The sequence below is a fragment of the Acanthaster planci genome, linkage group LG12 (assembly GCF_054643075.1).
Source record: "Acanthaster planci isolate LZ-2023a linkage group LG12, COTS_SCS, whole genome shotgun sequence".
NCBI classification, from domain to species: domain Eukaryota; kingdom Metazoa; phylum Echinodermata; class Asteroidea; order Valvatida; family Acanthasteridae; genus Acanthaster; species Acanthaster planci.
This window is the reverse complement of record NC_141788.1, coordinates 2744876-2771983: the sequence shown is the minus strand read 5'-3', so window position 1 is coordinate 2771983 and position 27108 is coordinate 2744876. Positions and strand designations below refer to the sequence as shown.

Below are 27108 nucleotides of genomic sequence, written 5' to 3'. Positions count from 1 at the left end.
CGAGCTCAGGTCAATCAACCTGTGGGTCAGAAGTCAAGAATGACACCTGGCCCCAGAGATGGATGTACCTTTTTTTTTTCGGCGAAAAAATAACAATAGGACTCTCTGTTTCAATGTGATGTATAAATAGATTTACCTAGATTTACGCAAAGTATACAATCACGAGGGTCACTCATTGAGCAATAATGAGATATGAGAGACTGCAAATGTATAAGCACGTATTAAGCCTACAGAGAGAGTTTATTTCCCAAATGAGAAATGCACTATTTTGGTTCTTCTCTGAATTTCATCTTGTCATGGTTGCCTCCTGCCAGTTTCTACGGGTTTTACTTAACTCAGTGAGTCAGAACAGTGAGAAATAACATTCAGGGAGACCTGGTACACTCCTTTTGTTTTTAATTATTCAATCATTGTTACATTCTTTAATGGCATATGTACATGTAGCTCATTTTGGAGTGAAACCTATCACACACATCGTCGAAAACCATACCCAAGTACCTGTAGATCTCACTTAAAACGTAAATGCACCAAAGACCTGAAGCAATAAGGAAATCTTGGATGTTCATTCCAAATGAAAAGAGGGAAAGGGAATTAAACATCCTGACATCCCCACCCCATAGAAATATTTGCCCTTAGGTTGTAGATCAGCAGGAAGCTCTTGTACTTGCTTGTACTGAGTAATAAACTCCGGCAAACTTCCATTTCTGCAACTTGATACCATCTAGTGGCAGGAAATCACTGCGATGGGCATCTAAAATGTAGGTAGAGGTATTAAAAGCCTCAGGAATATGCTAAAACCGAAATCAGCATTTCCACCGAGTGAGTTGGGGTGACTAGAGAGAGCTTCCCGTGGACTGATCAGGCATCCAGATTCAGACGCTGGTACCGCCTTGGCAACACACCTGTGCACAGGTGATAAGCGCCCACTGACTACCTCTTTGATCAACAGGGTATCATGACTTGCCAAAATCTAGGCATGCCTGCCGGTTAAGTTTGGCATCTCCTTGGACCATGTCAGTAACATTTCACCAAAAAACGGGCAGCACAGGCTGGGGCCCAACCAAGTCTATAGAATAATCATCAATCAGTCTTTCTATGAGAGAGATAAGTGGAAGGCCCAGACCAGTGACTCAACTTTAACTGCATGCACTGTGGTTAACCACGGGTATGCCATGAGAGTGATCCCTGTCAGTGGTGAACAGCCCAGCCATTCAATTCACTGCGCCAAGGACCACAACCTGTATCCAGTCTTGGTTGATGGGTTGGAAAGGGTGAAGTTGGTGGGAAATTCCAAGATGTTATCTTGGCAAAGACTTGATCCGTTTTCAGGCTTAGGTTTCTTTGAAGGGCATGACTGCACACAATAACGTGAGTATCAAGTCTTGAGCGGGAAGGCAAAAAGCTCTGTCAGACAAAAATTGCGTTGATTTTTGAAAAATACATCTTGAAAAAATTGCATTGACTTGCGAGAATAGATCATTGTGAAACGAAGCATCAGCTTTGGATAAAGCGGCAATTCTCTTTGCACAATCAAAATGATGCACCTACATCCCAATACAAACCGCACAAAAAATAAAACAGCCAAAACTTAAGGGGGCTACATCTCCCAAGACATACATGTATATATGATCAAGCTCACAGTTTCTGACTTTCTGACAGTGTAACATGTTCAACAGCTTGTTCCACGTACACCCTGGCCAGCTTACTCCCCAGTGACCTCTACATGACCTTCTGGCCATTGTGTGGGTGGACAGGTGGGTGACAAGGGGGGAGGGAGGGAGAGAGAGCCCAGACTAAGGGTTGCCTGGCAACTGTCAAACCCAGAGGGCAAATTGGAGATAACTTCTGCCAGATACCAAGGGAAAGACCTACCTCAAAAACAGACTTGTTTATGGGAACTCCTGGGGAAAACAGAGCTTGGTTGGAGATACACGCACACACTTACTCTCAGCACAAGGGCTAGGAGGGGAGCTTTGACATCTCCGGTAATCAAAGAAGTTGGCAAAGAATTTCAACGAGACTCTGTCAGGATTTCAAACATGTCATCTTGGTGAGCTTGGTGCCCCTTCACAACCTCAGATGTACATACATTTACTGTACATGTGCTGGACAGATTAGGTGTTATCAGAATGTATCAGAGCAGCTGTACAAAAGCACATGTGTTTCTTCCCACATTTACCCACCCCAACAGCCCAGAACATCTTATCTGGGTTTACAAGACTTTGGGGGAGGGTTCTGGCTTCAGGTCCAAGGATGTACCACAGGTGCATGTGGTATGAGGTTTTTGTACTTTGGAAATACATGTAGGGCTGTGCATGTACATGTACATTGTACATGTATGCAGCTTGAGTGCCAATTACATGGCTGTGGCTGGCTGTTACATGCAAGTCTATGGGATATGGCTAAAGCTCCTGGCTTGTGGCTTCCAATTTCCATAGCCACCCATATTGCACATATCCACTGTTTCTTTTAAAGCCGTGCAATTCTGAGGCAGCAACAGCTTTCAAATTCATGATACAGCTAAGGGTAGTGATCATTCACAGAAGCCACAAATTGTTGAGCTCATCTCCTCAGCAACAAGGACAAATAAACTCTACAACCCCGGGTGATGAGCAGAAAAACAAGAAGCCGAATTGTGGCAAAACCACCAGTACAAACAAAACAAGTCGGTGCCACTATGCATTAGAAGTGACATGCAGCATTAGCCAACCCTGAAACCAAAACAACCATGCAGCAACAAGACAACTGTAACCCACATTGGGAGGGAAAAAATACCCCCCCCAAAAAAAAAAACAAACCTAAAATCCAATATCATTACTTGGGAGTCCACACTCCCCCAGATCCAGTGACTGGATCTGTCCATCAAACCAAGTGAGCTGCTAACATTTCTTCCGCGCTTTCTTCTGCTATTTGCTTTTTTCTCTCTCTCTCTCTCTTTACGACCAGCTCTAGTTATGCGGGAATGATCAGTATGTACACCTGACAACTGTTGCCATGGGGGCACATTTTTAATGGCAGTGTAGTGAATACCTGCAGGTCCCAGGTGGGCAGACTGCATACCAGGGAAGGCTGGTAGGCAGTAGTAGTGATGCTCTCATCACCGGGCGGGAAACCAGCTACATGTACCAATAGTGCTGATGTGTATGTCAGACAAATTTTATCAAGCCGTAAATTGGGCCGGGTGGGACATACTGCTAGGAAATTGATTGTCCATGGTGGAATTTTGAAAGTTAAAAGAAAAAACATCAAAAATAAAAATCACGGCAGATATTGGCGATGGAATTTGGCTTTGCTGTCAAATATGAGGTTGACATTTCTGTGTGCACTATCTATATTGGTAGCCATGAAATGGGTGGATCTCAAGGCAGTCAGAATTTACGCCCGTTGACAATAAGTTCTGACTTTTAACCCTCAAAAAAGGCTGGAGATTTTATTCGGCCCCTTCTGCCAATATAAAGGAAGCAAAATGGTAATCCCATTAAATCTCCAATTTCAATTCTAACACAAAATTGGGGGGGTGGGAAGGATGAACTGAGCGAGCATTACCACCACTCATAACTTTTCTCCAAACCAGCTTGTACCCAATATATAGTGTACATGTACATGTAAATGTCCATAGATTATTTCTATTCATGTCATATTTTTATCCATCTAAAGTAGCCATTACTTGATTGAGTAGTGTTTCAACTTTCTTTCTCAAGCCAACCCATTAAGCACCGTCGATATATCAATATTATCGATATGGGTTTGATATCGATATTGCCGACATTAGTTATTTGGTAATATTGTTATATCGAGAATATCAAATTTTGGAGAAATATCGAAAATATCAAAAATTAACATGATTAAAATTCGATATATCGATAATATCAATATAACAAAAACAATATATTGGTATTGGCCAAAATACGATAGCTACAGTGCCCATTTTTATATGCTACACTACTCTACTGATGTGTATTTCTGTTGGTGTAGGACATTATGTACTTTTTGCATATCTGGCTGACCCTAAATATGTGGATTTCTTTAGGTTTTTCCGCCGACCCCCTTAAAAATATCATAGTCAGGGTGCTACCACTATGCACACGATCCCTCCCCAGAAAATGAAACCAAAAACTTACAATGAGATGCTTGAAATCATGACCTGCTTATAACAATGAAAACTTCTCCCTTCTGTGACCAGTGACCATTTAACAGATCATAGAGTATCCAAAATACCAGCCCACATGTAATTTACATGCCAATAATCCAAGCTGTAAACCTGGTCAATCACCAGCCAACTACCAAAAGTCAAACCACAGAGAGTCTAGTCACAAGTATGGTCAAAAGACAAATACTGCGAACAGGACGAGAGATGACCAATGACAAAGGAATGTCTTTGCCACTGGAGTGGCTTACGGGCCTGACACGAGATGGCAATAATGGTAGGCAATGATGGTAGGGCTCGTACGGCTGAGCTTATGCTTGACTTGATCAAAATGGTACATGTTGAACATGCCCTCTGTGTTGATTTACATACGTGTACATAGTACACGTAATACTGGTACGTTTGGTCTTGCCAACAACCAATCACACAAATTGTTACAATGAGTAATATTCAACCAGTGCCCTTGCAGGTTCATGATTTTTATAGAAATTCCCTCAACTGACAGAGGGCCTTGAGTGACACCCCTGCAGCAGTGCCCCTGAAGTCAGAAAAAAATCACTGACAAAATAAGCACTACACGTAAATGCACAATAAATACACCTTGCAGGGCAATATCACCGACTGGGGATTCTTGTTGATTTCATACAACACAGAGGAATGGATATTCACACAAAATACATTTAGTGCAAAACATCTCCATGTAGTTCATTAAACTTTGCTGACTCTATTTTTAACAACACAAGCTTGCCACCTGCTCAAGCTCACTAACAAGTTGCTCTTCTGGCTGATGTTTACGACCTTAAACTCATCAGGACGGCTCCAGTATTTGTTTAAAAACCCTATCAGCTTCCCTGTGACAAGCATAACGGGGCGGCTGCTAAACGCCTGCGATTCTGATGGTCCACAACACAACATTTCACCTCCGACGAAATTTATCTTAACCGAGGGCCCGGGTGGGTGTCAGACAGGTCTGGCCCCCAGACCATTAATCAGTTGGCTGGTGTTTTGCGCAAATTGCTTGGCAGTTCTGTGCTAAGTTGAGTGCACCAGCAGCGACTCCAGCTTTATTTGCAGCTTCTTTTTTGGGGGGGTCTTGAACAACAACAGACAAGGGACGATCTTCCGTTGGAGAACTCAGTAAGGATATTGGACTCGAACACCTTTTTTTTTGGCTTTCGACAGCATTGTTACATGTACACAGGCAAGAGGTACACATTAGTCCAAGAGGAAGAATTCCTAAGATATTTGCACGTTTACAAAATCTTTTTCAACATGTTTTTCTTAAGGTTCCAATGGAGGCAAACAAAGAAATACAAAACAAATGTTTTCTTCTGAAACTTGATTTGTTAGAATTTAAAACTGAGAGGGAAATCTGACACTTAAAGCATTACACAACAGAGCATTCTCAGGAACATGTTTACGACAGCAAAAGCTGACGCTGCAATGTGGAATGACAGAGACTGAGGCCGTGTCAGAAACAGGCTTCCAGAGCTAAACCCAAGTCCACTGTCAGCACATCTCTGGGTACTTCCAATGGAGTGAAGACCTAGGCCTAGCTCTAGACAACAGCTTTGGATACAGCGTGATACAAGCAAAATAAATACAAATGATGTCAACAACAAAAAAGAACACAACTGATAGTACATAAGCAGAAGAGATCTGGATCTCTGCACAAATCTTTCTGGTATAATCAGCTGATCTGTCTTCCTGGTACTGGGTACCTCCAAGTGCGGTTAAACTTAAAAAGTATCATGAGCAAAAGTGACTGGACTTACTGTGCACTTGTTGGGTTTCTCTCCAGAGTGTACCCGCATGTGAATGAGCAGCTTGTAGCGAGCATTGAAGGGTTTGTAGCGCCTGGTGCAGGCCTGCCAGAAGCAGGTGAAGTCTTCCCCCTTCCGCTGGTCAATGTGGACCTTCTCAATGTGCCTGACCATGTCCTCCTGGTCCTCAAAGACAGCACTGCAGTCGATCCAGCGGCAGATGTGCACCCGCTCGCTGTCCATCTCCAGGCTGGACTTGGCCGTGCTGGACCCCGGCGAGTTGACCTGAGTGGTGATGGCCGGGGACGCCTGCCGGGAGTGCGACTCGAAATGCTGGGAGTAAGGAGGCGGCGGGGGCATGTGCGACGGCACCAGTACGTGGTTGGCCATGGTGGGCTGCTGCGCGGAGGGCATGCTCTGCTGTTGGTACGGTGTGCCAGGCTGTGAAGGGTTGTACCCGGGCTGCAGCTGGTAACCTGCCGGGGCTTGTGGTGGGGAGAAGGGGGCCGCCTGGGAGAAATGGGTGGGCTGGTAGGACAGGTTGGCAGAGGTCTGCGGGTAGGCCGGCTGCTGAGAGAAGCCGGTGCTCTGGGAATAGGTGCTCGCAGAGTCTGGGAAGTTGTCGATAGGTTCCTGCTTGTACTGCTCAGTCTGGGAATAGGTGCTCGCAGAGTCTGGGAAGTTGTCCATAGGTTCCTGCTTGTACTGCTCAGTCTGGGAATAGGCATTTGGGTTGTAGTTCTGGAAATCCTGTTGCAGGACCTCGTTCCTTGGCTGTACTACCAGCTGACTGTCCATCTGAGAAATACTGGGTAAGGCCGACTGTTCTAGCGGTTCCATATGAGGGGCCAAATTACTACTGTTGTTGTAGGTACTGTACCCATTGGTAACTTTGGGAGGGTGGTATGGGGGTGGGGATACATCCCCCGTGTGAGCTCGTGGAATATAGGACGGATGATTTCCCGAAGATCCTTGGGACATTGGACTGCTGCTGTTCCTTGCCGACAGGTGACCGTAATCTCCCGCTTGCATTCCCGGCGACGGCGATATAGATGCAGAGGACCCCCTCGAACCAATGATGTACGCCACCAGCGAGGTTGGACTCGTCCTGATGATTGAATTGAGGTCGTCTGAGGAAAGTGGGGAGAGGGACAGTGCCCTTTTGCGTGACCGCGCTGAGAAGGACCGCGCCGAGTGACGTGGACTAGCGAAGCTGGACCCTGACGGGGAAATCTCAACCGGGAATGGTGAGAGGGAATTGAAGCTGCTGGCGTAGTGGGACAAGGAGGAGCTCGGCGGGGGGAAGGCATGGTCCCCGACATCGCTCCCAGCCTGTGACCCGGGCCCCTGGCTGTGCGGCGTCAACGAGGGCAGCATACGGCCGCTTCCCGACCACTCCTGCTTGATTGGCGTAGCGACCGTGCCAGGCTCCAGGAACATCTGGCGTTCAGCTGGCGGCTGGTTCTGCCCCGAATGGCTGGCGGAAGATGTGGCGGAGGGGATGCAGGGAGTGTTCCGGATGTTGGAGATGTCACTGAGAGTGGGCGACTGGGACAGGTTGTTGCTCTGTAGACGGACTCTGCGGACACCTGTTGTCGACGGAGGGCAGGTCAGGGACACATTACCACCTCCTCCTCCACCACCCCCTGGTCGACTGGCAGTGCTCACCATATCAGAGCAGTAGTTGATATCTGATGGGAAGAAAAAAGAAAACAAAGACCAAATTACAGGATAATTTGCCAAGAAACCACAGGATCATCTGTGATTTTTACTTCAATAAATAATAAGTAGAACCAATAGAAGTTTTGCACAGATACAAATGCGGAATCACCTGTTGACAAGCACATGGAGGATTTATCAGTCAGGCACGGTGTAATAAATATTGATTACGTGCTGCTGAATGGGAAATGCATTTATTTAAGCAGGTGAGCTAATAACTTAAAAATTCTGGAAACAAGTGACTGTGGTTAGCATGACTTGGAAGAGATGAGGACGATGTGTAACTTAAAGTCACACTTTCTGTGTCTGAAAGTTCCAACTGTGGTGGACGTATGCTGCAAACACTACACGATGTCAATGTACTGTGCAAGGTAGCCCGAATGTGCCGACAGGAAATTGTGTCAAGATGTTCGTGTGGAGTAATTTCTCCAATAGTTCACTTGGAATAGCACAATGCAGTCTGTTACTGGACTCATAAACGACTACATTGTTCCTTTAACCCTAACCCCCTATGGTGTATGTAAAATCGTATTGAAATTGGTGGATTTGGGACTGTTAGAGTTAATTTTCCATGAAAAGCATAGAAGCTGACAGTAAAACATACGCAAGGTGAAATGCCAATGTTGGTCCTCGTTCACATGCATTCAGTTCATGTAAATATGCTCCGGGATTCATGAGTGAGTTGACAACCTAGCCACGCCCAGTATTTTGCATCTGCTCAAGGGACCTGACTTTGTCATTGACCACTCAACACATGCACATGATGTTCCCTCAGTTGGTGTGTGAGAGTAAGAAATGCACAGCGCCCTCCATGGTTCAGGGACAGTGCCAATGGCAAATGATCCTGCATGAATCCCAACAATTTAAATCATTTCACTTTATTTAGAAATTAGAAGCAGACAAACACCACTGGGTGCATTCCTGTAAAACACTACAAAGCACTTTTCAGATCAAATAAATTATTCAACTTTAGACAGGTAAAGCAGGTATTATTCACATGATTAAAAAAAAAATTCAAAAAGAGCAACCAAGGACTGACTCCCTAAAAACCCACTCCAAGCAAAGGAATCTCAGGACAAAAGTGTAAGAGAACAACTTCAGCACATTCCCTCTGAAAGCCTGATAGGGCACCCTGCTGGGCCCGCTCAAGGAGGGGCAAGGGGACTTTGAAGGACCGCTCCACTTGAGCCTCCCTACTCTGTCTTCTCACTCAAAGCTCTCAGGTCACAAGAGTCGCACGCCAGAACCAAACTACTTGTTTGGGGCAGGCTGCCAGAAAGCGGGGATCAGGGACTGCATTAAGGACAGACTGTCAAAAGGATTGCTGGGCAAATCCTTTTATCAGGGGGTCAAAAGAGAAGGAACCGGCACTGGTGGTAAACAAGAGAAGTGGCTGATAGGGATACAAGTTGTCGGAGACAAAACGCAGGAGTGGCGGAGGTTACAAAAGACCAGTCCTCCTGGGGTGAGCGATGCCATATTGCCAAAGCCCTTAGAAACAACAGAATGATACATTCAAGAATGCAACAAGATTCACATTCGAGAGTGATCGTTTCCAAGATGGGCTATTTCCCCATTGACAGCAATCAGCGGGGGAGATGACTTGAAGAGAGAGAGAAAAAAAAAGAATCTCACAGATTCTCCTCCTGAGCTGCGTCTGCACAACTTGAAGCTGTTTCAGTGTGGGTGACTTCAGACAGACTTTCTAGAAAAGTTACTGCAATACTGCTGTACTGAGAATGTTTAGTAAGTAGGTTAAACCTACATGTACATGTACAAATCTCCGTGTGTCATCCATTCGCAGTTAACCTTTAGTGGTAAATACATGTATTTACCAAATTACCATGACAACATGCATTATTCTCACCTCTGAGGTCATTGTATTATATGCAAAGTAAGAGATAAAGCTCAAGCCAAAACTTGGTGACAAAAGTTCCTCGGTCAGGTAGAAAATCCTTCCACATGCAGTCCTCCTAAATGAGATTCAGACTCCAGTTAACAACAGGCTCTTGGCAACTCAATGCTAAAATGAACTGCAACACAGAGTAACATGGTCCGGTTTTTCTACTCAGTTACTGTATCTAACAGAAGTATTCAGATTCACTCACTCTAACAAGGGACAAACGTTCCATGACATAAAACAAGGAAAGGCAACTTTGATTTTGTTTCATTCACGATGTGCAGTTCCAGAAAATTACATCACTTCCCACAACACAGCATGTCTTCTCTTTCCACTGCAGGTGGTTTTTCCAATTCCGTTTCAGATTCCACGTATTCTGTGGGTGTCACCATTGCCTTTGCTCTGCTATTTTGGAAACACTTTCACTTAGGGTCATTAAATTGTTTAACAAAGTGGTAATAAACTTCAAATGATATAAAACATGTTTTATTTATTGAAGCACTTGAACAGAGTTGCAAACGTTGGCAAAATCATCAATCTGTTTAATATTTCACTTTTGAATTCTTTGCCTGTACTTTAAGACTTTTTCACCATGCCAAGCAATCGAGTTGAACCTTCCACAAACATGTGGGCACAGTGCAATGATCTTGTTACTTACTTGCCAACTTGGTGTACCGATCAATTTCTGATTTGAAACCAACACCGCTCACTGGAGGAGCAGAAACGGTGGAAAACAAAAACATCCCAGGGCCGGGATTGGCCAGTCCACCAACAGGAAGCCCCTGCCTTGGCCGCAGCCCGGGCCATAAATAGCCCCAACGACCAACTTTAATTAGTGTAAGGTATCACGGGCTTGTACTGTTGTAACATTATCGGGCGTGATTTTTTGCAAGACTCGCACGCAACATGTGTCCGTGAAAAGGGTTTAGCGTATCAGTTCAGCTGGCAGAATAACTTCAAGACGCCTCCCCAAATGATGCTGAGCACAAAAAAAAAATCAAAGGACACTCTGTGGTTGGAAGAAAAACCCGAGGATAAAATGTCTGACGTACATGTAAATCTATTCCCCATGGCTATAATTAACATGGCCTGTTACTGACAGAGAAATAAATATGGACGAGCCGATTGTCATAATGTGTCACTCTTGTACGGGAAATCTGCTGATCCCGAAAAACCAACTCGAGAAGAAAAAAAAATAGTGAGGTTCTCAAGTGCATAAAGGTGCATTGTGTCTCTTTCATGCTTTCGTTCCCATGCACCGGATCTTTTGTGAAGCTTGGTTGTAGAGCCTGTGCTTTTGCCACTTTGTAACCAAACAAGCAGGCACGCTAACCCACTAAAAAAGACCGATTAAGTGTACCCCCAATCCGTCAAAAAGATAAATACATTTCAATTGTTGTTGGACAAGAAGTCTTTTTTGGTCAATGGCTGAGTAAAGCCTTGCAAAATATCCAATTTCATCCAGAAATAGAACCAGAATTCAAACTTTTTTTCGGGGGGGGAGGAGGGGGAAAGTAGGGCGGGAAAAGTGGACAGCACCGATATAAAATAATCGGCATTGTGTATTACTTAGTCTGTGCATAATGAAGACATTTACACTGGTGTAGTGTCAATGGTAAACTGGCAGACGTCACCAAGCTCAAGTCCAAAAGCATCTGGGTATTCTCAGCTCAGGTTTCAAAGCTGGAGCCTGGACAACATTGTTCCCAATTCCATCCCCATCCCTCCCCCCAAAAAGGTCATTCAAAGGACAATGTACCATTCATGTGACAATTTTCAACATTTTGACAATGTTTCTGGATCTGGTCTGCCACGTTTCTGCTGAATTCTTTCTCTCTCAAACCGCTGATTTCCACCAAATTGTTCCCCCATGTAAAATGCCCCTGGACCATGAAGGAATGCTGGAGGGGGAGAGACAAAGCAACAATGGATTTGACTGTCCCTAGAGCTCAGAACAAAAAGGGAGACCAGACCTGGGCAGACAATGGCTTGCCTGAGGGCATGATCAATTTGCCCCAACAAGGTTTGGAATTTTTTCAGTGCTAAGCTCTTGGTCAAACACTACAATGGCTGGCCCTAGCATACCCCTTCCAGCCCCAATTAGAACAGTTATATTCAATTCCCCAGTGTTCAGTTCCCAGTTCAATATTTTGCTCCTGAATATTGTAATGAGTGTATTTTAAGGCTACAGTAGGGGCAGATGGGTGTGAAATATTCCTCAGTATCAATGTCACACTGAACCACATCACAGAGCTGTTTACATGAACTTGGTTCCGATTTGATACAGGTGTGTTCTTTACAATCAATGCTTATGAGATCACTACATGTGCACAAACATATGCACTTACTTCCACATGTACTGCAGGCAGCGGCGGAATGATTTTCATTAGACCATCAGGCATCAGTCATTAATGGGTGGATCCGTTAAGCCCCACCAAATTATAGGCACTGCAAAAAGGGGGGGAGGCTCCCCAGTCGAAAAAGTACCCCCCCCCCATGCCAGTAATGCTGGAACTGTGTTCCACACTAAAGAATACAGGGATGTTCCTAAAAGAATTCCCAGCATTTCATGGGAACAAAAATTCCCTGACCTTTCCCCGATGGAAGTTACACATTCCAGGATCATCATTTTGACCTGTTTCTTGCTTATAACATGTTCAATAAACAGTAATTGCTGGTTATAAGGTTATATGTGCACCACAGCAACATGTAGGCCTACATCGATACAGAGAGAAAGAGGCATTTACTACAAAATACACTGAGCTATACTTCAAAGCCACCTCTGCAATCATCCAGAGAATTCACTCTTTGGTAAGGACACGAGGCGAGAAAGGCTGACCACCGGACAAACAAAATTCCCAGATTTTTTCCTGACTTGAGGGACTTTTCTCAAATCCCCTGACTTTTCACTGACTGGAAAACGGGACAGTGAATGTTCCAGGTTTTCCCTGATTTCCAGACTGGCTGGGAACCCTGAAGAAATCAAGCATGAAAACTCAAAGGAGAAATTGTAAGTAAAAAATGCATTTATATGAGAATTCTACCTAACCCCAAATGTTTAATAGCAAACTTTGGTCAAACACAACTGTTTCAGTAAGTACAGATGCGCATATTCAGTGTAACCTGATTTTCATTTAAAACTCCCCACCTTAAAATAAATGTATCTTTCTTTTATCTTTGTCTGAAACATTATTAAATACACCTTTGATGAGAGGCAACTGGTCCCCCAGTGGACCTAGTTCTAGACATCAACAGTCAGGTACTCATAATCCACATGTAAAGGGAATCCTACGCACAGGAAAATTAATCGGACTTGTCAATGTCTGCCATCATCAGCACCTGTCTTCCAGCTCGCATTAAACTCCAACCTGACAATATGAAAAAACCTGCAGTCACATTCAAAGACTGCCATCACTCTTTCCCCAATTACATGCCAAGGTCTAAATCCCACTTGCCAACAAGGCACTGTTTACTCTAAGATGTATTATCTCTAGGCGGTTAACAGACATGGAGAAGCATGACTGGTAAATCTTTTTCTTTGGGGGGGGGACAGAACTGTTATACATACAGCTTAGTCAACATGAATCAGATGTACACTGTAGGAGCGATACTGGTCACTGGTGGTATTCAACTGCTTGTTGTACACACAGTGACTACGTGCACTTGCACGATGACTCGTGACGAACAAATGACATATCACACATTTTAAGAAGTCTCTACGAATTTGTCATCAAGGAACAAGTGGAAGTTTGAGAAAGCACTGTTACCAAGAGTACAGTAAGACAAATGAAAAGACTGCATTTTTCTTTTCTTTTACAAATATAATACCAGTCAAGAGCACCCTTTGCTGCCTTCAAATGGTTGACTTCAAGATCAGCGCTTTCCCTCACCCATTTCTATTTAAAACACCACATTCACACGAAAAGCAAGAGCTGATCATTCATCTTAGACCTGAAGAAGGAGATTTTTGTTTTTACCACCTACTTACCTGTATCGCATGGAGCACAAACTGGGCAAGTGGTATTCAATAAGACATGTGAAACATGTATCAAAGATCACGCAAACTGACACAGATGGGTGCACAAACCGAACATTTCACCTGTCACTGTCAACAATAGTCTTCTTGGCTGCACTTGCTAGAAGTTACCCATGACTGCCTCAATGTGATGACTCTTTCTGAATATCACCAACCAGAGTTATTTTTACTGATGTCTTTCAATAAAGAAAAGGTCTTCTTACAATGAAGAATTTCATTTCAGGACATCAGAAAGAAAAATCACTGACATACATCACGCACAGTGCACCAAACAGCAAAACACAAAGTCAAGTCAGTGTCGAGAAATTCCTTCCTGAACCCTAAACCCAACCCCTAAAGACAGACCTCATCCATGAACAATGGACTTTCCATTTTTCTACCCCTCTTTCATTTCCTAAATTCAAGGAAAACCGCTTGAGTCACTCAGCAGAGGGATCAAAGGCTGGTGCTCTCCGAAGAACACACAAGTGTATACAACAGTGCCGGCTCCTTGTCACTGACACCAGTGACCCACCAACAGCTCTGGTTTCACCCAACAGGACCTAGCACTGAAGATCCATGACGCCATACCAGTCCCTGTAAGTAATGACACACTGGTATCACCACTACACAGCCAGGGGCCAAGGGGGTCAAACAGTTCCTTGTCTAACCAGTCAATGAATACAAGGTTAATGACAAGCTGAGCAAAAATTCTTAGAATCATCACAAAATGTGAAAACATCTCTGACACTTCTCGGTCTTGTTCTCCAAAGAGTAATGTGCTGTATTTATTACTTTAATTAATGAAACACCCAAAAGGTGACTGTACCAAGACAGCAATTCTTACACATTCTGGTTTGCACAGCCATTATGCCTTCTTGTCACAAACCAAATGGCACCCAACACTACACTATGAACTACATAAATGTCCTCCCTGTGTAAATTCCATCAGAAAGAAGACTTCTCTCCGCAAACACTGCGTCTTGACTTCATTGCATTTGGTAAAACTAAATTTCTATCCAAAGGTTCATGCATTTTGAAACAAGTTTCTCAGAATCCTGTCCCCTTTTGACTCACCTCGATGGAATGCAAGACACTCTGACTTTATCCGTACAATGCAACCAAGCAGACAATCCTGGACAATCTCGGACTACTTGTTAACGTTCACTTTGTGATGCCTTTAAGTGTTAACTCGTGAATCACAGCAACCACGCATCTCCTTGGACCAGGCAGTCGGCGCAAACTGAAAAATCAAGCATCTGGCGCCGGCGACATTCTGGCTGTGCTACAATTTGAAAATTACGAGGAAGACACCAATAGGTCGATCCTTGAACTGTGCTTGTCCACTGGCTGGCTAAGGAAAAAGGGGGGGTTGAGGAATCTAGGAGAGACTGCGACTGTGATTGACAGAAGGACAGGTGATTTTGTGGTGCCACTGCCTAATGAGGGATGAGTCTTCTCTCACCAGATATCAATAATACGACGAAGCACACCTCATTTCCCCGCTCAAGTCTGGCAGAAAAAATACACGACAAATGGCTGTCAAGGTCACACCTCATGGATTATTGGATCGTCCACGGACACTACAATGTATCCCGATGAAACGAAACCGAGAACCCCTTCTCTGGAGAGAAAAGCCCATCGATCCCATTTTGTCCGCGAGGAAATTTGATATCGCCGAGAGGTATTGATCTGGGACTGGTGATTTTTCTCCAAGTTTGTTTTACAATTAAAAGATGTTTACCGCAATGCAGTTCGGGCCACTGCCCAAATTTGTCAAACGTCACCAGCTTGCCTGCCGAATCGACGGCCAGTGCTGGTGAGGGACATGTAAAACCAATCAAAATAAAGTTTGAATAGCAGGGCCCGGTGAGCATTGAGCATTTTTACTTCAGACTAGATGAACTGCAGGTTACTTCCACTGGATTAGAGTGCCTGAAGGGAACAGATTGCTATCAGCTATGGATGAGTGTCAGATAACTATCAGAACCATCTAAGAATTTGGAAGAGACAAAATCATTTCTTCCATGGGAATGCGAGCAAACTGTACATTAGAGTTAACCAACTCTGTACTGAAATGAGTGCCAGATGCGATCGTTGGCATGCACCGACTGATAAGCAAAAAGCATGCGTTTCCAATCGAGACAGGTGAATACTGTATATTTTTTGTATGACAAATTTTGATTGCCAACGAAATAACCAACATGGAAATTGTTTGTATACTTTGATTGGTAAACATGGAAAAAAAAAACACAATCAAATAGGTAAGAGTTAAATGAAGTACATGATGGACATATGCATGTTAAAAGAAGTTGAATGAAATAAATGTACATCACATTTAAATGACATTTGAGAGGTTCTTTAGCGGCATATCCTGAGTACACACTTATAATCTTTCAAAAAAAAAAACAACAAAAATGCTGTACCTGACATGTGACTTTATACAATACACCTAAGTTGCCGCATACCAACATGTAATGTAAACGCACTGTACTTTTCTCACAAACATATGCCACATTAAGACTCATCAATACCAACAATAAGCAAGTCCACTGGGAAGTATTATAATGAAGCTTTGCCAAAAGGATTACAATTGAGGCAGCCAGGGTGGTAATACCCTCACAATGCAGCACATCACAATGGCTGGCCTCTCAACAAATCAATCGGCGAGGAAGATCGGATGAAGGTACCAGGAGGAGGAGGACGGAAAAATACTGTCCGCGGACAAGATTCTTGGGTAGGGGAGACACACAGACTCCGAGGTGTCGGACTGTCCTATTACACGTCTTTACCGAGCTCACTGGTCCACGGACTGCATTCTTTACACAGCCCTATTTACAATCGCTGAAGCTGGTCACACCCTCATGCAGCACTTCCTCTGCAGGGAAACATCTATGTATGCGCTTCTTGCCCAGGAGGAGCAATTCAAGGTAAACTGCCTTGCTCGGGGACATTCACAGCGGCTTGACGATGAGAATGTCACAGATAATGAGGACACGCACTTTGCAATAAGGGAATGCATGAGGAGGTAACCAGGCTTGGTAGACGAGCAGATACACAGACACACAATATATATGCCTGGTCAAAAAAGACAAACCGACAAATTACATGTAAAATGGGTCAAATGCACCAGTTGTCTTTCAATGGAATTACATTATCAGTTACACAGTGCATGCCTTAAGATCATCCTAAAAACGCAAGAACCTTTTATAGAGATTACTTTGTGCCATAAACAAATCAGCAAATCTTACAACTCATACTTAGCATCCACATGCACTTCTTGCTCAAGAAGTAAATGGTTGAACAAGTCATTACATGACCTCTGACTATCCTTGCTCCAAATAGTGCCACATCCCGAGTGCAACTCTCTGGTAGATACTCTTGGGTGAAAATCCATTCCTAGTTAAACCATTCCTCCATGGTTAAACTCGCGTGTACAGTAATAGAATGTGGCAAGGCACCAATCTGATCTTGGCAACAGGCTCTGGGGGTTAGCAAATTCGAGCCAGTCCAAATGGATTGCCCAGGATAGTTTGAACAGTTCCACAGCTGTTGCTGGGTAATCCTTTCCTCATCTGCTCGTGTCATACCATCACCAGGAACTCTGGATTGCACTCTCCCCAACAGGTGTTTTGAGCAACAAGGATAGGAGGGGAAAAAAAGAGCAAGGTGCATTCCTTCCAATTTGTTCTGGCTGATCACTCTGAATTAATGTACAGTCTACAAGTGAATGGGTTGAGTGAGTTGTGTCCAGAAAATTGCTCAGACTCATGGAGTAAAATAGAATGGTTGGACATTCTTATCTGAAAGCTCCATTGACTGGGCATAGACGCATTGCATGTATGTCGGATCAAGTCTTTGCTCTGGAGCCAAACTACTACGAGACTGTATTTTTGTTCCCCCAACTCGGTCTAAACTTTCCACACAAAATTGCCCCTCAACATGGCCGCAGCCTTGGCAAAGTTATGGTAATTAAGTATCAGTACACAGGCAAACCCCGCCAGTTGATTCAGGACCACGCTGGTCATCAAGTTCCCTTTTGAGCACTTCTAACGCAACATTAATTGGATACCACTGAAGATATTTCCTCAAAATGTTTTACATGTGCATGGAGTTTGAATGCCCATCTAGAACCGAAACTGGTCTTCCGATTTTCCAGGGTACAGCCCAGTTGCAGCATTTGCGTGAGTAGACTAAGAAGTTTGGATTGTTTACGTGAGGATACGATGGGACAGTCCCGACTACTTGCGCATCCTGTTCCACAAAAACAGAAAGAGAGTTCCATGTTTTTCCAGCTCTTCAAAGCTGTCTCCTTTGTCAGAAATTGAAATGCCTGGAAGGAGCATATTGAAGCGGCATTATTGTTCAATTGATGGAACTTTTGTGGTACATCTAATGGAAATGTTGCCAGGAGAGCTTAGTTCCATCAATTCCCACAAAGCAGGTCATAAATTATGCCTCATGATTTTTTCCAAGTTTCGTAGATCATACACTTTATGCATCAGCGCACACAGATTTAGTTTTTTTCAACAAAGCCTGCTTACGTCAGTGGGGTAGTCTGGTAACAACATGTACTGCACATCCTGGTCGGTCGACAAAAGAGTGGAATTTCCATTATTTCAATGTTATCCCTTTTCTGCAAAATTCAAAGCTATGGAAAAAACAAAACACATACATGTACACACAAAGCTGGCTTTAAACACCCTTTCCACACTCTCCCAAAATTCTACATTCCCAGGGTGTGAGAAAACTGCAAGTGAAGCTGCGACACAACAATTTTCACGCACTGGGCCTCTGAACAATTACGGTCCCGCTGCCGCTGCAGAGTTCTGAGAAGTTCAAACACAGCCCCTGGCTCAGTGCACATGGGCTCTGTTATCAGATAAAAGTCAAACAATCGTTTTGGGGATTTGGCCAGGGGAAATCCCGACAATTTGTGCATCCTGATTGGTCCAAGAAAGAAACGGCTTAATGCAGTTCCATTCCCACATGTGTCCTACAAAAAAAAAAAAGGGAAAAAACGTGTTATGTTTATTATCCTCTTGACAATGAGATGGGTACTTGGCAGCTCCAAAGTGCAAACGGAAAGTGGAAAGTGTCCATGTGATACCACAATGGAACAATTCAACACACTCAAACATAACGACAACGCACAGAGTATTTCACCACTCAGCTGACTTCCCCAAATAGCCTAAGTTTGCTGAAATGCTACAGACTTCTGAAGTTCCCCTAAATCAAACACAATGCAGTGACCATGAGGAAAAAAGCCAGGACCTCTGAATAACAACAGTGACTACCAAAGACCATGTAGCACCACATAGCGGTGCAAGAGGGAGAACTTCACCGGAGAACTTCAACTTCAAACATTGTAATCGCATTTGTGCCATGTCAGCAAGCTATTGGCCTGTGCAATGCACATTACTGCACAGACGCCGGCGCCGCGGCAGGCACGTACACCTGGTGCGCCTGGGCCTGTTCATTACCGTAAACCGTGCAGGCGTATCGCTTGCTTAAATGGCGCCCATAGTAATTACACCTTTTGGGCAGAGCTATCCATCTTGCCGCCTTTGGCGTGATATGATCTTTGGTGACTACATTGTCAAGTGTCTATTTATCCTAACTGCCCATTCCTACCGGATCTATTCTCGATACTCAAATTTATGGGCTGCAGTCACCAGCAACATGGGAAAGGCTTCTTTTATACTCATAGTCATGTTCTTGGTCAGACGCAGCAACAACTTGCAGTCTTACTGGTAGCTTCACAGCACCCTACTCATTGGAACAAAATGCAATCATGACATTGGATTTGGTTGCATTGTGCAAGACAATGTGATAACACACAAATCGGCTGACACTTCACCTGCTACGCAGTTGTCGGTTACCCTACCATTAAAATCATCACACTGTTGCATTCAGCAGGACTGTCGATAAAGTACAGCAGAACCTGAAAGGTCCATGTTAAACTTCATCACCTCACGTTCTGAATGATTTGGGAGCCAATGATTAGGCCAAGGTTTGGACCTGGCCCATCAAGATTACCCACCTGACATCATTGCAACTTCAAGGAATCCCACCTACAATGTGTAAACTTGTGACTGTAAGAGGGCACCCTGCTTAGTAATCTTCAACAAGGAAAATATCCTCTATTTGGGGGTTAGTATAAAAGAAATATAAGCACTGGTAAAAATAAAAATAACCTCTGAAACACAGTGCATGTTTGTAGAAATAAAACTATCGAGAAAATGTACATGTATATGAACATACGCTAACAGGTACATGTAGATGTACATGGACTTCTGGGGGGCACGGTGAAGTTATGCCCCTCTCAAGGAAAAAATTTTTAAAAGGGAAAAAATAAAAGATAAGGAAACAAGATAAAAATCATCAATTGACTTGAAAATACCTTGGAACTGACCCCCGTCCACTGTCAGAAGTTTGCCAGTTTGTTACTGATCAGTATTTCGTCCCTCCGAAAACAATCCCAGCAATGCCCATGAACAAGTACCAATGTACTGAGATCTACAAGTACATGGACTCGTAGAAAGGGGGGAACCACTGGCCATTGGATTCTCAACAAACTGCCGCAGCCATCACTGCACTGGAACAGTTTTTAAAGCTAGTGGATTTATAATGCACTTTTGGACAATTATTTTGGATGACAAAACCACCTGTTTTCCATTCTCTATATCCCCCAATTTAAAAAAAAAATTTGTGCCTTGAAGGGACCATCTGGAAAACAGAACACCACCAGGAATGCAGAAGATGTTCGGTGCAGCAGATTCTACAAAACCAGCTGACATCAGCAAGACAAACTCTGTAAAACCCCGGGAAGAGAGAGAGAGAGATTTTTGGATCTCTTTTCCCGTTACAAAAGTAGCCAACACTGGTGACTCCTTATCTACATTGAAAATAAAAACCAACATGTGACACCACCATTCAGCATTTCAGATTGTCTCTGATCGTTCAGGCATGATCCCAGTGACATCTTGTTGAAACCCAGTGAAAGAGAATAAAAGAGACGTGCAGATCACATATCCACATTTTTAGGAAATCTTCATTAGTTACCGAGATATAACCTCCAAAACCACCAGGACACACTGTAATCTTCAAAAGGATTCTGGAATTTACATGTAGCTCCTTTTGAAGTGTGGGTGCCATGGGCGCCATGGGTGCCATGGGCGACATGGGCGAAGGGAGAGGGAAGGGGAAAGGGAAAGTGAAAGATATGAAAAAAAAAAAAAGATGAAAGGGGATGAAAGTAACCAGTTTCCTTGGGAAAAAAAGATTCCAATTGACCCCCTCTATTCATTAATTGTTTATCATTTTTCACCTGATGAGTGCTCTTCCCCTTCCCCCGGAAAAAGTAGTTTGTCCCCCCCCAAAAAAAAACCTCAACCAAACCAAGCAATGACCACGTTTTGCTACAAATACACATGTACTATACTCGCACATATCCTACCTGCCTCCGCTGTCCATGTCCAAGCACTATTTCCGTCCTACCTCACAGACACTCAGTCTTGGAGCTCACACTCAACTCCAACCCTAGCCCTGTGCTCCAACTCAAGTTTTACTTTGCCTTCTCCTAAGGCACGTGCATTTATCCTCTCGGTTTAACATTATGGCTGAACAGAAAATAAATGCCACACTGAATGAAATTGAAATGAACTACACCGTCTTATTTCAGCATACAAGGGGGCTTGAGAGAGGACTTGACTTACACTACTACCAAAATATGACATAATGGGCCAAATTAATTCATACTCAATACCCTGGTGCTACGAAGCACAGAACTAAAAATACATGTATCAAGACCATTTTTTTTTCTTGCGCAATGAGCAGCAAACTCTCTTGTTGAAAAAACAGAAAAAATCCCCTTCGTAATCAGACTGCCTTCTTCAAAAACAACAGATGCCAGGGGTGTTTACTGGCAAAACCCTGGCAACACCAGCGGTCTCCATGACGACGGGGCAATTCTCCGAGCCCCACAATAGCAGCCACAACTTTCTCATCTAGGGACCGCTATAGTCAAATAAACACATTATCAAACCAGGAAATGCTCCCTGTGGCAACCATTGTGCTCACCGACAATGTCATTCATCGGGCTCTCACACATTCAAAAGGAAAAAAACCTTGGCACTGTGCCACATTGATTCACGCATAAAGTTGGATGGATAAAAAAGCACAAATAAACGTGCAACACACAATAGGTGAAATCTGGCCCAGCGAATAACAAACATGTCCCATTTCCTTCAGGGTTTTTCATCCAAAATCGATTTAGTGACCATTTAGCTTTGAGAGCCGGCCTCTGACATCCAGAGAGGATGCAAAGTGGTTTGCCGATCCAGCACCAGGCTTCAGAGGTGGAAGATTTTTTTGGGAGGGGGGGCAAGGAGAGAATTGGACTTTCTCCAAATTGACCTCCCCTCCCCATCATTGACCTTGACTGTCTGCACTTGCTGCTGAGTTGTCAACTGAAGGGGGGAGGGATCACTGTATGGTCTGCACTCTGTTCTATGAAACATCCGACCTAATCGGTGGTTGGGTTGTGGTGAGGGCTTTTGAACGGCAAAAACAACCTTCTAGTATCACTCCTGCCTGACCCCGGGGGAAAAAAAAAAAATGGTTCCATGCCCTCAAGCTAATTGCCTGCCCCTGGCTTTGGGCTGGTACTCTGCATACATGCAAGTTATGTTCACACACCTCTTTCAGTACCACAGGTCAGAATTTCTCTAACATGCTGGTATCTGAAGGAGAATTATGCAGAAACAAAACAATACACAATGGCCACACCCTCCACAACCAACCAGCCCAGCCCCTTCAGGCCTACTGGAATATTCTCACTCCGGCAATGAAGTTGGTGTGAGGATCAGGAAGTGCAATCATTTCTTAATCTGAACTACAATTTGTCCGAGTCATATGGTCTGGTTACTATTACAGCCAGACAGGTTCACATGGCTGAGCTACACAGACCTGTCACCAATCTTTTTGCTTTAAATCCAAGGTTTCCTATTTTGTTAGACCATAATTTCAATTATAGTTGACGCAACATAAAAGACCCCCCCCCCACCAAAAAAATAAAAAGAGAGACTCAAGTACTAGTAGGCAATCTTTCAGCTGTTCGGGCAGACAAGTTGCAGCCGGGAAGGGAAATGGGATTGTGTGCGGCAATACGGGCTTAACACCTGCACAACGCCAGAACAATCACTCGTGACGCAATTGCATCTTACGTCCTTTCAATGGCAGCGCCTAAGACCCAATGCCCTCCCCGCCTGGTGTCACAACTTACAAGTCACTGACAGAAGTTTCCTTGCAACTGCACGTCCCAGGCACCATCTTCCGGTGCTTTATTGAGGCTTCTTTTGTGAGTGGCGGCACTCGGGCGTGAAGCGCGGATCGATTAATCAATGAAGCTGGTTGTCCAGCGATTACACAGCATGTATCTTGCCCCTGCAATAGCCGTGTTTCTCCTTTTGTGCCATTTGCCTCTGCTCTTGATCAGGGTTCCAATAGGAGGTATGGTATCATTCACAAAAAATACAGAAACCTTTTTGGTAGAAAGGCCTTGTGTGTGTATGTGTGTAGGCAATCAAAGAGCAGGTATATTGTCTGTGAACGTGAAAGCAAATTGCATGTCCAATAACTTTCATAGAGTCAATCGGCAAATGTTATACAGAAGCTCAGACAAGGGAATATTGAATGACGCATGAACTGCTTACAGTCATCTACAAACAAGCCTGTACTAACTCTGGTAACGAGGTTGTTTCCTGAGGGTAACATTTCAGTACATCTCCCAGAAAACACCGGAATAAACTGAACTCCAACAAAAGAACATATTATCCCTAAAAGTTGGCAATTTTAATAGGGCTTTGCCAAATATCCAAATAACCAAATATTCAATCGATTATCGAATATTGGAATATTATTTTTTGAAGTTGAATATTAAAATGCCGTCTTACATTTCAGCATACAAGGAAGGGAAATTTTCTTTTGTTTTAAATGAGAAAAGTTGCACTATGGAGGCTTGTTTCAAGCAGATTCTAATGAAAAGTGACAGAAATCTCACGATTCAAAAAGTAAATTGCTCTTTTAACAATTTTAAAGGAATAGAAATTTTCGACAGAGAAGAAGCATTGTTCATCTCTTAAATCTTGCTAAATCGTGGCTGAGATACTCCTAGATGTAAGAAGCTATTATAGTGATTATAATGTACAACTGTGTGCATTATTGAAACTGATTTTCTACATGTTTACTCATCAACAATCTGTCAGTCGGTGCGACCAAATATTCAGATATTCAATCAAATTGAAGGTCGAATATTCGAATAGTGAATTATTTGAATTGACTCAGCCTTATTATTTAAATTAAACAGGGAAATTCAGTATAATTACTGCTAACCTCCATGTACAAGTGAGTCAAGTTTTAAAATAACGTTGTACAATGTAGGCCTATATATATATGCATGTTCCAAAACTTGAAAACTTCTTCCAAAATACAACGAGTACATTTATTGAGGTATGCGGAGAAATTACACGGTGTATTTGACAACCTGGCTAACCGTGTATGATGTCATATCAAAAAACAGGACTTCGCTGACGGTGCAATGTACAATGTACATGTACCCATACAGGTGGTCATGTTGGAAGTTTGCTGGTACACATGACAACGCGCCAGGGGTGTTTCCATTCACAAGTAAAGATCTTCACGGCATATGATTGCCATCACCAGCCATTCAGGGACCATGGTTGGGTAGGCCCATTCATTCAAGATGTTTACCCATACTGTGGGTGCTTGTGATAGCCAAACAACCCGGCTCAATAACTGTGAAATGTACTACCCTGGCTCACTTTGATTCCTGACAAATGAACCGGCCTTGATTGCCGGCCCCGAGAATAACCTGACCAACTGTGGCTGTGGCTACAGGGTTCCAGAAAAGCTGGCTTCAAAAAGACAAAAAGCTGACGAAGCTGTATGTGTTTTACAGATTAACCCAACATGAATGCTCTTTCCAAACATGACATGTCTGTGACGTTGGACTGTAACAATGAGGCTGTATGGATGTTAATTACGCAAGCGCAAAACACTCCCTTGCATCATGACGATGGGCAATATCCTTCCGGCTTTAACTTTAGTTTGTCACAAAGTAATCAGTTATCTTTTCTCTTTTTTTCTCCTCAGTATCAGCAAAGTTCTCCACCTATTTTTAGAGATGCATTTAGACTACACACTAAGGCTACATTCAAGCTTGCCCCACTAATCAAAACTCAGAAACGGATCTGACATCAACCCTCAGGCAACGCTGTCCTACGTAATGCCATGGGCCTACATGTATGTTAATGATGCTCGACACAGATCTTCTGGGAATGTCTACATTAAAATCTGTGATCACAGACTGTGAATTTCAAACTGGGTAATATGCCTAAATTAATTGTTTTTTTCTAAGAGACGATTTGCATGAAGGCAATTTGTAGCTTCCTCTCTTCAACATTATAAATATGAACAAAGAAATTGACTGGAGTGGGACCTACAACCTCCGGAATATCGTACCGGTGCTCTACCAACTGAGCTATCCAGCCTTATGTTGGTGGCTCTATCATTTGTCAACTGTCTTTGTTGGGGGGATACATCAGTTGGTTGAGCACCCGTACGGTATTCTGGAGGTCACAGGTTCAAATCCTGCTCCCGTCAATTTCTTTGATCGTGTTTATAATTATTTACAAGTACCCTGTCAGTTTCCTTATATAGTTGGTTTCTTGATCCCTTCAACATTCACAAAAGTAGTCTTTCAATCCAAACTTCGGCACCAAGACTACAACAAATGGATCCAGCCGCATAAGTGGGAGAATCTATCACTCTAATTAAGAGACAAACCAGAAGCAGCATTCATTTCCAGAGAGCCCTTGCAACCCATCCACCCACTCCCCCCCAAAAAAATTCAGAAATCTGGAGAATTTGAACAAAGACTTTACATCAGACAACAGGCAAAGCAACAGAAAACACCTTCCTGTTTTCCAACATGGCAAATGTCACGTACTCACAATTTCTGCTTTACCTCCATTAAATGTGTAAATCAATCTTCCGATTGAAAAGACCTTTATATGTAATTTGTGGCCTAGTAAATCCTTTCATAGTGGTCACCAAACCGAGTGGGAGTGCAAACTATTCTTTTCTGACAAAACTGGAACTAGGCTATAACCTGCAATACCTATAGTAAATAGCACGAGTGGAACCAATGAAATTCAAACAAAACCAAGCGGTATTTGGACGAGACTGGAAGTTATTCTACAGAGAGTTGTGGTAATGGTCATTTGTGGGCAGATAAACAGACAGCACTTTTTCCTGAGCAACTACAAAGGGGGATGCCGACAACAGTGTTAATAACGCCACATTTTCTTGAATTCTGAAGAATTGCCGACAGCAAACAAAATCAGAAAGTGTGAAATGATGTCTGGAGAGGTGAAATGATGTTTGCATTCTTCGGGTAAATGCAGTCATTTATAGAGTTATCCAAGCAAAACAAATTTCCGCCTGCACTTCATTCCTGAGAGGCAAATCCATGTCAATATTTTTTCTCCCAAGATTGTGCCAGGCAATGTTTAGAACTAAAAAAAACCCCAAAAACTACTTGACTTAAACAGTACACACCAGGCATTTAAATTCACACAATGCATGTACGTGAACACTATTCACTGCATCCTATCCACGCCAAGCAGGAACAGAAGAGGGCGTGTTTTGAAATGAAATTGACAGTCATTTGGTACGCATTCACTGCACAGGTGCTCAGGTTTATGCGCATTTGACGCAGAGCACGCTGAGTACGCGCAATGAATTTAGTCTGGATTGGTCTTCGCGTGCAAGCCAAATGCATGAAAGAATGCGGAAGGAAAACTTAGTACCATCGGTCTCTCTTTCACTGGTGAGGGTTCACTTCAGCTCTGGGCGGATAGTTTACCCCTTGGAGTTACGGTTTATGACAAGACAGTCAAGTTTCATGTCTGCTGAATCTGACTAAATGTGATCAATAGCATTTCCCTGTTGACAGATACAATCATCAGGATTTTGCTGGTGTTGGATGTTATTAGATCCAGCAGCGTAATCCAAATTTCAAAAAAGAAAAACAAAAACACAAAGACATTAAAGGCAAAAAGTGCAGAAAAATCTCATAATGATAAAAAATAATTGAGACTGTCAGTTTTTACTTACGAATACGCACACCTCGAACCTTCTCCAGCGGGTTAAACATGCAACTCGCCTTTCTCTTCGTCTTACTCATTAAACCACTACTGCCCGCTACTGCTGTCTTTGTAAATTTGCCCAATGCCACACATCTTAATTACAATGTACTTCGCCAGAAATCAAACAAGGGCGCACAATGCAAGGCACATAAAGACTGGCTATCATATCTCTCGTGTCAAACTATTTGCTCATTACGCATCAAAGACAACCAGGCAATTCTTTTTGCCGAGGGGGACAATGAAGACTCCAGCTCTCTCATTAAGCAGGCCCCAAGAACGGAATTTGATGGTTTGGGAATCCACACAAGGATGTGACTAACGAGATTTGGCCA

At 43.4% G+C, this 27108-nt stretch overlaps 1 protein-coding gene across 7 annotated transcripts in view; it reads right to left on the bottom strand.

Annotated features, from left to right (window-relative positions):
- LOC110977415 (zinc finger protein GLIS3-like) overlaps positions 1-27108 on the bottom strand; it is a 72141-nt gene that overhangs the window by 26846 nt on the left and 18187 nt on the right. For 4 of the 7 annotated variants that reach the window (XM_022231523.2, XM_022231521.2, XM_022231522.2 and 1 more), the window contains exon 3: positions 5923-7601. In XM_022231523.2, the coding sequence (XP_022087215.2) occupies positions 5923-7601 (1679 nt within the window). Of the gene's footprint in view, positions 1-5922; positions 7602-13517; positions 13870-14621; positions 14643-21003; positions 21281-27108 lie in introns of those variants that run through there. The other 3 variants (XM_022231524.2, XM_087143736.1, XM_022231525.2) reach the window with 3 other exon arrangements.